At 39.6% G+C, this 12,419-nt stretch overlaps 1 protein-coding gene across 1 annotated transcript; it reads left to right on the top strand.

The window, feature by feature from the left end:
- Positions 1-3,120: 3,120 nt before the first annotated feature.
- Positions 3,121-4,700, top strand: LOC129253179 (golgin subfamily A member 7). Its single transcript, XM_054891452.1, has 4 exons — positions 3,121-3,201; positions 3,301-3,430; positions 3,509-3,661; positions 3,726-4,700. Exons 1-4 carry the CDS (start codon positions 3,134-3,136, stop codon positions 3,864-3,866), a joined length of 492 nt encoding a protein of 163 aa, XP_054747427.1. The 5' UTR covers positions 3,121-3,133; the 3' UTR covers positions 3,867-4,700.
- Positions 4,701-12,419: the final 7,719 nt, after the last annotated feature.

The raw sequence follows: 12,419 nt of genomic DNA, 5'->3' as shown, positions 1-12,419 counted from the left end.
TGAAAAAAATTTGGTGTTTACTCGATCGGGGAATTCGGTTAAGCCATTCATTCATTCATTCAGGTTCATTCTACCCGGATTGCACCTCACATGAAATAAACTATTGAGTGAGATGGTCAGAATAACTTCAGGGGCTTATATAAAATATCAAAAAACCTTACGAGTAGCTGTCAAACTCGTATGAATTAACAAGTTTTACCTAATACTTTATCGGTGAGGTGGAATCCAGACCACTGATGTAGCTTCAAAGGGAAATTGAAAGCGAAGGGACGTATAACTCTGGCCCGAGAAGTTCATAACAAATAAAAATATTCGGCAGTTTGTGGGTACTGAGAAAAATCTGAGAACTTTTACTAGCTACTTTACAGAGTCTCGAAGACTAAGATGGCATATCAGTGAGATCCAAGAATGATTGATTCGATTGAAGCGGAAAAAAGGACGTAACTTAAGGAGTTATATACAGTTAGAAGGCCAAAAAAAAAGAAAATTTTCCAGAATTATTTCTAAGAAAACTTTTTCATTTATTGATCTAAACATTTTTACACATATTATGTTATCTTTTAACTGTATTTTAAAACTTAGTATTAGTAAAAAAAAGAGGTTGTCTCTAAAGTCGGTTTACTGACGATAGTTTAACGTGATAACGTCATAAAAAAATACTGATTGAATGGTTGCATTTTTCAAAAGAAAATTTTAATTTTATTTGTTTGATAGATATTTTTTATGGATATAGAGAATGAGTTAACATTAACATAACATAATACACTTTAACATAATATACTTTAACATAACATAACATAACATAACATAACATAACATAACATAACATAACATAACATAACATAACATAACACAACATAACATAACACAACATAACATAACACAACATAACATAACATAACATAACATAACATAACATAACATAACATAACATAACATAACATAACATAACATAACATAACATAACATAACATAACATAACATAACATAACATAACATAACATAACATAACATAACATAACATAACATAACATAACATAACATAACATAACATAACATAACATAACATAACATAACATAACATAACATAACATAACATAACATAACATAACACAACATAACATAACACAACATAACATAACATAACATAACATAACATAACATAACATAACATAACATAACATAACATAACATAACATAACATAACATAACATAACATAACATAACATAACATAACATAACATAACATAACATAACATAACATAACATAACATAACATAACATAACATAACATAACATAATATAACATAACATAACATAACATAACATAACATAACATAACATAACATAACACAACATAACATAACATAACATAACATAACATAACATAACATAACATAACATAATATAACATAACATAACATTACATGCTGTTCAAGCAAGGTAACGACACATTTTTTGGTGCGTGCAGCCGGCTACATAGAATTATAAGACGTTATCACGTCAAAAAATAATAATAACATTAAAACAACAGGTATTATTAACGAACTTGGTTTTATTTTAAATTCTTCAAGTGAATCAAATTAATAATAATCAATAAGAAGGCATATGCAAATACAAATACGTGAATTTATATATGTACATATGCGCATATACATACACATATACGCTCACTTAAGTAGGAGAGAGCAAGATGTCGAACGTTGCCGTTCGTTTGCTTTGTTTGCTTTGTCGTTCGTTCCGCGCTTTCGCTTGCAGTTCATTCAATGCAATGAGCAAGGTAACGGCAATGAGCAAGGTAACGACACATTTTTTCGTGCGTGCAGGCTGTTAAATCGAATTATAAGACGTTATCACGTCAAAAAGTGGTTGGTAAAAAAAAATACAGTTACGTTTGCTCACCGTTTGATTCTGCCAAATTCACTGAGAGTCGAGTATCGGAATTGTGATATGCTTAACTTTCTGTGTTATATCAACGGTGAATCAGATTTTTCCCGGAAATGACTGAAGGTTTTCATTTACTATGAATATGAATTCCATAAGTCTACACAGTCAAAACACACAGTAAAAATTCGAAGAGAAAATTAGAATTCGCTAGTGTACATGAATTTCGTATAGAAACGCATGATTAAGGCCTTAAACCGCGTAGAGACGAAGGGTAAGGTTCACACATTAGTCTGGGCTGGTTCACTTTTAAACTCCCGCTCCTGAGTACCTTCATCGGAGTCCAACCACCAACTATCGCAGACAAAGAACTTCAGCAACATCGAGAGACCAGGATAATCTTGACACAATAGCTTTCAGGATACTTAAGTAAATTAAACTTCTGCCTATCCAGAATCAACCCAGATAAACTCACATGTGTCCGACATGCGAAAGTACTACGTGCGACACTACCCACCTATTCACTTGCCCCCTAAATCCTACTCACCTAATACTCCCTTCCTTCAGGAAACAGCATTTTTGGGTCTGCCATTAGATGAGATTGCCGTTTACGACCGGTGGACTATGTATCATATATCGCAGTAACAGGGCCTAGTAAACTGCCACAACAAAAACAACACAGAAATCATTCTACAACGGTATTTATTGTCCATGTCGAATTTTTGAAAAAGATGATGCCAGTTACATACATATATGTTAGTTAATCGGGCAGGTCCTGCAATTCACTTTTGAGAAAAAAGAGAAATGGTCAGAGAAAATCTTTTCTATGGTTGACTGGCTTAATTAGCATTTCATTATTTTTTTATTTTAGTAATTTTCATAGCAGTTTGAATATCCCAGGTACATTTTTTTTCATTTTACCCAAGACTCAAACTCAGCTAAGACAATGCAACACTGTACGCACAGTACGAACGAAAATCGTTTTGCCTTGACGCAACTGCTATATTTATCTCTTTCTCGCACACTTTTGCTTAATTCTCTATGCACTGATTGACAGTTCGCAATTGAAAGAACAAGAATCGTAGAAGGACGGAGGAGAAAAATCTGCAGTTAAAGCTGACACAAATTTATTTGGGAAATTGATAAATTTTTATTACACAAAGTAATTAGAACGGCTTTTTAAATTTCAACACAAAAGCAGGTGAGTTTTCAATCAATTTCGTCTGCTATATAAGCTTCGTGGCAAAAAATGTCTCTGCAGCGAGCAATAGTTACCGATTTTCCACGCAAAAACAACAAATGGATTAGCCCTTCAAAGTGCTGTGCAACGCCTTTATTTAACTTTTTTATCTTTTGCAATTACGAAAACTAAATCGAAGAGGCAAATAATAACCAACGCGTTTTCTTCTCTTACAGAAAAGGGAAGATGTCGCAAGGTTTAACCTCGCTACAGGGCGGTGCTAATAAGGTATTTATTCAACGCGATTACAGCGAAGGTACCTCGGTCAAATTCCACACACGACTGCCCAGCGAACTGGAAGGACTGGTGAGTAAGCCATGCACAAATTTGTTCTATTATGGATTTTCATATAATTTATAACTTTCTTTCTTTGCTTTCATGCAGGTTGAGCGACAGGCATTTGAGTCGACCATCAATAGGCTAAATGAATTCTTCGCAGAGGCGGAAAAAGGTTCTTGCAGTACTTACTGTGAAGGTTGCATTGGCTGCATCACCGCCTATCTAGTGTATATGTGTTCGGAAACACACTATGAAAAGGTATGGGTTTTAGTTGATATAATTTGTTAAAATTAATTAATTGTGTCTACATATTTCCAACCAGACACTTCGCAAAATTTCCAAATTCATTGCTTCCCAAAATGAGCGCATTTACAATCCGAAAGGATTACAAGTGATCGATCCCACGTACCGAGGTTTGCGCGTCATAGAAATATCTGTGTTAGATCGTCCAGGACGGACGTGACTTCCACTTTCTCATTCGACCGAAGAGTTTTTCATGTGAAAATGTGTGCGAGAGCAACGTTTGCGACAGACAAATAAAAACGATAAAAAAACGTTACCAAATTTAACGCCGATTATTCACAGATTTATAATGTTCTAGCATTTTTCACGGCTGTACTGGATCAGCAAGAGCAAGCCAATTATAATTTAACAAATTTAGTTACATCTACTTGTAGTTATATTACGTACGACCTACTTAACATAGTTGAATATGTAGAGTAAGATGCAAATGCGAAACAACGCCATTGGCCGCTGCCGAAGAGCCGGAAAAAATCAAAAAATTCAGATAAATTAAACGCTTAAATCCAATATTTGTATACAAATATAAATTAAATTAAGCAACTATTGCATTTCGTGCGCTGGTTTACATTACATATACTGAATTTATGACCCCAAAAGTCAAGCAGTTAAATAGGTTATGGCCGCATAGATACAGGGGAAAGCCCATTCGTTTATGCTGCATAAAAAATTTCAATAGCAACGTCATATATTTATTAAAAAAATATAACCAGCAAAGCTACGGCTCTTCAAATTGTAAATTAAATTTCATAAGCTAACCATAGTGTTTCATGTAAATCAGTTGTATGCATATTTATACAAACTGTTTAGTAAAATGGTAAACATACGAACATTCAAACGAATAGTATGCGTAAGTCACTAACTAAAATTGAACAGTATACTGGAAAATTTAATGTTTAAGCGTTGGTAGTTAAACGTATGAAATGTGTTTACTACTTAAGCTGATGAATTTATTTAAAAAATATACTAATAAAAATGAAATGATATTGAATTGAAAGTGACAAATGGCAAACTGAAATTGAGAAAGGACGGACATCTCCGAGCCGTTTGATACGAAACGACGTTTCACGTTTCCACGACAGTCGGTTCTACGTTACCGAAACGACCCGGATTTATATCCGACCAAGGACTGTCACTCCAGCAGCCTAGGGTAAGATACGGATCACTAGACAGGGCTAGTGTACTGGGGCGGCAGCCCTTGGTCGGGAATAAAAACCTGAGTCATTCCGGTAACGTAGAACCGGCTGCCATGGGAATGTAGGCGCACATGCTCCCGGTTAAGGAGCACAACAAAATGCTCGGCAAGCAGTTTCTGCTTGGGTGTCACCGTAGGCCTCACCCATGCAGACACCTGCTCGAGCCTGAGCCACCTCCCAGGCACATCAGGAGACATTTCCTCAACTACGTGGACGAGATCCAGGACAAAACGGACAGACCACTCCAGGATCAGACAGTATACAGACAGGCAATTAGCGACATTCATCGGGAGACCCTTACCACCTTCCTAAGCTCCCGACCCCCGAATGCCGTTATCGGAGTCCAACCACCACCTATCGCAGACGAAGAGCTCCAGCTTCCCCGAGAGTCCCGCGTAATCCTGGCACAACTACGTTCTGGATATTGTAGCAGGTTAAACTCCTACCTATCCAGAATCGACCCCGACATACTAAACATATGTCCAGCATGTGAAGGTACCCCGCACGACACTAACCACCTCTTCACATGCCCCATCAAACCCACTCATCTAACACCTCTCTCCCTCTGGACCCAACCCGTCGAAACTGCCAGTTTCCTGGGCCTACCGTTAGATGAGCTAGACGAAGACGACCGGTAATTTACACTACACTGACAGGGCGAAGATACTGCTACAACAACAACAACAACTCCAGCAGCCTTTCCCGCATGTAAGTATGGGGAATGTTTATGCTGCTACAACAACAACAACAAACGACTTTTCAGACCGGGTGACTTCCTGTCGTGTGACTTCTTTAACCTGCTATTGGAAAGGATCGTACGAACCGCAGAACTTAATCGCTCAGGCACAATTTTTTATAAGAGCGTACAACTGTTGGCGTATGCCGATTATATTGACCTCATCGGCCTTAACAACCGCGCTGTTAGTTCTGCCTTTTCCAAACTGGATAAAGAGGCAAAGGGAATGGGTCTGGTGGGGAACGAGGGCAAAACGCAGTACCTCCTGTCTTCAAACAAACAGTCGGCGCACTCGCGTATCGGCACCCACGTCACTGTTGGCAGTTATAATTTCGAGGTTGTAAGAGACTTGGTTTATTTAAGAACCAGCATTAACACCGATAACAATGTCAACCTGGAAATCCAACGTAGAATCTCTCTTGCCAACAAGTGCTACTTTGGAGTAAGTAGGCAATTGAGCAGTAAAGTCCTCTCTCGGCAAACGAAAGTTACACTCTACAAGGCTCTCATCATGCCCGTCCTAACGTAAGGCGCCGAAGCTTAAACGATGGCAACATCCGATGAGGCATCCCTTGGACTATTTGAGAGAAAGATTCTGCGGAAGATTTTTGTAGCTTTGCACGTTAGCGACGGCGAATATCACAGACGATGGAACAATGAGCAGTATGAGCTTTACGGCGACATAGACATAGCAGCGAATAAAAATCCAGCGGCTACGTTGGTCATATTGTCCGAATGGATACAAACGCTCTGGCTCTGAAAGTATTCGATGAGGTACTAGCTGGTGGTAACAGAGGAAGAGAAAGGCCTCCTAAGAGTTAGAGAGATCAGATGGAGAAGGACTTGGCTTCACTTGGTTTGTCCAATTGGCGCCGGTTAGCTCGAGAGAGAAACGACTGGCGCGCTTTGTTAGACTCAACCAAAATCGCTTAAGTGGTTATCGCGCGAATTAAGAAGTTTGACCCTCAAAAGTCGTTCATACTCCCTAATCACTGCAGCATATTTCACGCTGAGATCTATGCTGTGACCAAAGCAGCTGAATAAGCAAAGAAATTTACTCCCTTCCACATTCGCACAAACATCTTCAACGTTAGTCAATCTACTATTCAAGCAATAATGGCCTAGCTGGGAACGCGTGCAACACTGTAAATCCCAGATGGACGAGCTCTGCGAGAATAGACAGATCACAATTTACTGGATACCAGCGCACAAGGGAATAGGGGGAGATGAGAGAGTTGACGAGCTTGCTAATGCAGGCATTCGCTTGCCTAGAATGAGTACGTCTAGCATTATACATCACTCTCAGTTTGAATTAGATGAGGAACTAGCAGTCTATATGGGAAGCCGCGACCTCCCATAGGATTGCCAAAATAATGCCACGAATTTGCTTATTTTACAATATCACTCCCAAGGAAGGAATGTAAAATATTGGTAGGAGTACTGGCGGTACATTGTCTTACTCCATATAACGCAACTAAAATGGGATTGGTCTAGAACGAAACGTGTAACTTATGCGAAGAAGACGGGGTTACTTTAGAACACCCCCTTTGCCACTGTTCTGCTCTAAGCAGAAATCGTTGCAACTGCCTGGGGTGAGTATACTTTTTATCTCTGAAGGATATTGCAGGAAAGAGGTTAAACTGTTAATTGATACTCGCCAAAACATGTATCCTGAACTTCACCAACAATCCACATATCACGAAGATGGCAACCACGATTGCTTTTAGGTTAAATGAAGCGGGTCGCTGGAAGGAAAAAAATTATGGCATTGCCAGTCTATTACTGCGACCAACTCAGTATACTTCAGAGCGGACTGATTATATCATCCCGACGGTAACATTCAGTAGAAACTCGTTCCATCTCAGGAGGAATGGAGTAAGGGATTCTCACTAAACAACTTCGACATTACAGTCTATACAGACGGCTCCAAAATGGATTGCGGTGTTGGATCAGTAATAAATTCTCATAGACTTAAAATTGAAAATCTGTGCGTCTCTCTAATGCCTGCAGTGTCTTTCAGGCGAAAGTACTGGCCATTGGAGAGGTTTGTGGGTTACTAATGGCAGGTTTCTCCTTTACGGGCAATATCGCTATTCTTTCGGATAGCCAAGCTGGAGTCCAAGCACTGAATTCAGCTACAGCAACCTCAAGAAGTGGTAGAACAAAGTAAGAATAGCCTTACGACCTTGAGTGAAAACCATAAAGTTACTTTAATCTGGGTCCCGTGGCATCAGAGCATTGAAGGTAACGAAGAAGCAGATGAACTGATGAGAAGAGGATCTGCCATGAATAACTATCTTGCAGAATCGATTTTAACGCCATTAGGTGGAGTCAAGAATACAATTTCGCTAAAATACCGCCGAATTGTTGATTGAAGATGGAGAGACCAGACGAAATGCAAAATTAGCAGAACGTTATGGCCCATCTACAATCTCAAGCAATCGTCAATATTGATCAACACGAAATGACGGGACGTCTAGAGACTAACGACTTTTGGTCTGTCGGGGAAAACAAGAAAAGGAAACAATCATCTGTGAATGCTCTACCCTATGGAAGGACAGAATGTTAACCCTGGGCAAACCGCGGTTCGTTGAACAAGTTGGTAACGAGGATGTGGTAACAAAATGGTGCGGAGGCGCTAGTTGGATTCTGTACGAATCACCACTTCAACCAGCCAACCAACTCCAACAACACTGGTAAAGCTTCGGACCCATGTGGTCTACAAGGTAAAGTACAAAATAAACTAGACTGGCGTCATAAAAATGTTTTTGATTATATCCCTAACTGACTTCCAGTGAAAGCTTGGTGACATTCTGTTCAATGGAAGCGAAGTTATTGCGTCTAAAGTGTCAGTGTGTTTGTGTCATCGGTACAAAAATGAGTTTCGAACAAAGAGCTAATATCAAATTTTGTTTTAAAATCAGTAAAACGTTTACCGAAATATTTGAATTGATGAAAAAAGTGTATGGCGATGATTGCCTATCTCGTGCCAGAGTTCGTGAGTAGTTTACACGTTTCATGTTGTGAGGTCAAAAGTGAAAATGAATCAGTAATCAGCGAAAACTCCATCGAAATTGTTCGTAAATTTATCGAAAATGAACCGAAATCATCATTGAAATTCATGGAATCGGAGTTGAATATCTCCAAAACATCGATTTATCGCATTTTAACTGATCATTTGGGCTTACGAAAGGTATGTGCACGTTTCATTCCACACAAGTTAACTGAGGACCAAAAATTGCTCAGAATTCAACATTCGAAAGACCGAGATAAGGCGAGAAAAGGCGTGAACTTTCTTGACAACATTGTAACTGGTGACGAAAGCTGATGTTTCCAACATGAACCTGAAACTAAGTATCAAAGTGTCGACGAGAAGGCCACAGATGAGCCACCGCCCAAAAAATCGCGTTTAGAGAAGTCAAAAATCAAGTCGATGCTCATTTGGTTTTACGATTCCAAGGGAATTGTCCACAAGGAGTTCGTGCCAATGGGCCAAACCGTCAATGCAATTTTCTATCTTGACGTCGAACTCGCCCTGAATACCGCGAAGGAGGAAGCTAGCGCTTATTGCATGATAATACACATCTCATCGATCCACTCTTGTGACTGATTTTTGACTAGAAATCGCATTTTAACCATCAATCTTTCAGCGTATTAGCCTGATATGGCTCCCTGTGACTTCTACCTATTCGGAAAATTGTATTTGGCCATGAAAGGAAAACGTTTGGCGTTCGTAGAGGCCATCCAAAGGCTTGTACCGATATCCTGAAGGACATTCCGGACTCCGGTCAATGACCTGAAACACTCTTTTGAAAAGCTTTTAGATCGCGCAAAAACGGTGTATCGAGGCCAGAGAGGACTATTTTGAATAAATAAACTCGAGGTTGTCAAAACAAAGCTCCTGTCGTTTCTATTTTAGCTCAGTCTCGTTTATATGGACTTCACCTTGTATGTGAGATCTATTCAGATCGGCCAGATATATCCAACCTAACCTTTCTTCATCACCACATTTCTTTAAACCCCCTCCACTGCATTGGCAAATAAAACTCGCACATTCATATATTTATCTAAGTGTTGTTTATTTTAATGTAATTTGAAAATTTCGTTTTTTATAGTCCTTAGCTTAAAAGAGGTGTCTCCATTTTGCTTTGCAAAACATGAAAACTATACAAACATATGCCGTACTATGCATAGACCAAATAAAGTCGACTCAAATTAAGTGTCGGTTTTGTGATGAAAGTTTTATTCAACAAAATCCGGAACCTTTTTAAAGTCGGCTTTATTTCTACTGTAGTTGCATGTCATTTTTGCCATATAAATAATTGCATCCATATAACCTTAGGCTGCGTGCTTCTAATCGGAAACTATACAAATATGGTACACACATTTAATATCTAGAAAAATATATGTAAGTATGTAGATATATATTTTTATTTTCCATATACATCAAACATTTTAGAATGGAACTGCATGTAATTTTGATTGCATTTGACTTTGATTAGCATACAAAAATTCATACATACAAAACTCGCGCTTCACTACTAGTTTCAATATGTGTGTGTGTGTGTGTGAATATGCATGAATCCGATTTACTGATTCAGGGTGCGTCAGAATTGGAATGGGAAATTATTGATTTTGAAAAGCATTCAATTGATAGTAGAACCTTTATACCAACTATGGAGCAATTAAATAACGATCGTTCCTCCATCATTGGTAACCAGGGCCTTCAGCGGGATTCTCTCCAACCTTGACGAGGTAAAAGATATTGAAGAGGTGAACGAAGGCAAAACGAAGTATGTCATAGCAAGACATCAAATATTCCCAGCGCATTCCAACGCGTAACTGATCGTTCCCACGACAATCGGTTCTACGTTACCGGAACGACCCGGATTTATATCGGGGCAAGAACTGTCACTCCAGCAGCATCCTTCATACATTTATGGGGTTACAACAACAACAACGCATTACTGTTGGCGATTATAACTTCGCAGTTATGAAGGACCTCGTTGTTGTTGTAGCAGCTAACTAAACCCTGTCTGTGCGATGTAGTCACTGATGTAGACCCAGAAAACGTACTGATTCGACACGTTTCGTCCAGAGGAAGAGAGGTTTCAGGTGAGGAGGTTTGATAGGTATGAGTAGGTATGTGAAGAGATGGTTAGTGTCGTGCGGTGTGCCTTCACATGCTGGAAATATGTTGGGTACGTCGGGGTCGATTCTGGATAGGTAGAAGTTTAGCGTGCTACAATATGCGGTCCGTAATTGAGCCAAAGTTACACGGTTGTCACCAGTTAGCTGAAGCTTTTCGCCTGCAAAAGGTGGTGATTAGACTTCGATAACGACATGCAGTGGTAGGAAGTTTCGGAAGGTGGTAAATGGCTCCCGATGAATGTGGTATACTGTCCGATCCAGTAGTTGTAATTTATTAATGGATCTCATCAGAGTAATTGAAGAAATGCCTCCTGACGTGGAAAGCGGCTCAGGTTCTACCAAGTGTCTGTCTACCTTCGGTACCACCCAAACAGAAACTGGTTGCTGAGCATTTTATTGCAACGGACAATATTGATGCCTCATGGTGTAAGTGTTGTAGTGGGGACATCAGGAGGTATCCCACGGCTGTCATGATTGCAGTATTTTCTCTGCAAACTTCACCCACTGCGCATCACTTGTGCCAGGCGACCAGACCAAACAACATTTCTTTGTCTTTGCCTCAAGTACTGATGGCAAGCGATTTGAGGACCTTGTTGCGATTTAGACGCTAGCAGCAATTGCGGTTGTACGCGCAGAAGAGGTGAGCAAGCTATCAAAGGTAACCCCCAAAAATATTGGGTTTTTTTTACTCTCGGCATTGGTTTGTCATCGACTTTTTACTCTTAGCTGAGGTTTGATCTTCTTCGTCCAGGTGGTAAAGATGGTCGACGTGGATGGAAAGTTGGAGATTCCTCACAGTGAAAAAGCGAGAAAGATTGGTGAGGTAATCGCTTACTTTGGCGCACAGGCCATCAAAGTCTCTTTGCTCGACACCATTATTGAACAATCGTCAGCATGGGAGAGCAGGGAAACTCCTTCTGGTGGTTGGGGGAGCTTCGATATATAGAAGCTGAAAAGCGAGGATGAAAGGACACCACCTTGCAGAACACCCTGCTTTATGCTGCTCGGGTTTGATGTTTGGTCTCGAAAGATGACTCACGAATGCCGACCACTCAATGAATTCGCGGACTTTCGTCATTCTATCTACTTAAGAAGCAGCATAAGTACAAGCAACAATATCAGCGTTGAGATCAGGTGAGAAATAGCATTCAACGGGTGTTATTTTGAAGTCTAGAGAAGAGTGAAACACTAACCCAACTAAATGATGACTCACAAAAATGGTGCACAGATGGCTCCAAAATGCTCCAAGAAGTAGGTGCAGGAATAGTGGGGTCCAGAGCACGCAAGTCCCTAACACTAAGTACAGATACCACGATTTTCCATGCGGAGCTCTTCGCCATAATGGAAACAGTGGGAATCATATCCAAAAGAGGGTTCGAGTAAGTAAAAATTAAAATACTTTCGGTTCTAAAAGCCTTGAATAGATTCACATTCAAGACAAAAGCCCTAATAGAGTGTAACAATGCACTCAACAAACTGGCCACTCACAATCGGGTCTAACTGATTTGGGTACCAGGACATGAGGGACACGATGGTAACGAGAAGGCAGACTTTTATGCCAAAAAAGGGACAGAAGGGCTATTTATTGGACCATTTTTTGGCCTTAACAAAAATAATATCAAACAGGAAACCA

Source organism: Anastrepha obliqua, chromosome 1, assembly GCF_027943255.1.
Source record: "Anastrepha obliqua isolate idAnaObli1 chromosome 1, idAnaObli1_1.0, whole genome shotgun sequence".
Lineage (NCBI taxonomy): Eukaryota > Metazoa > Arthropoda > Insecta > Diptera > Tephritidae > Anastrepha > Anastrepha obliqua.
Note: the sequence above shows the minus strand (reverse complement) of the source record. Positions and strands in the feature narration are given on the sequence as shown.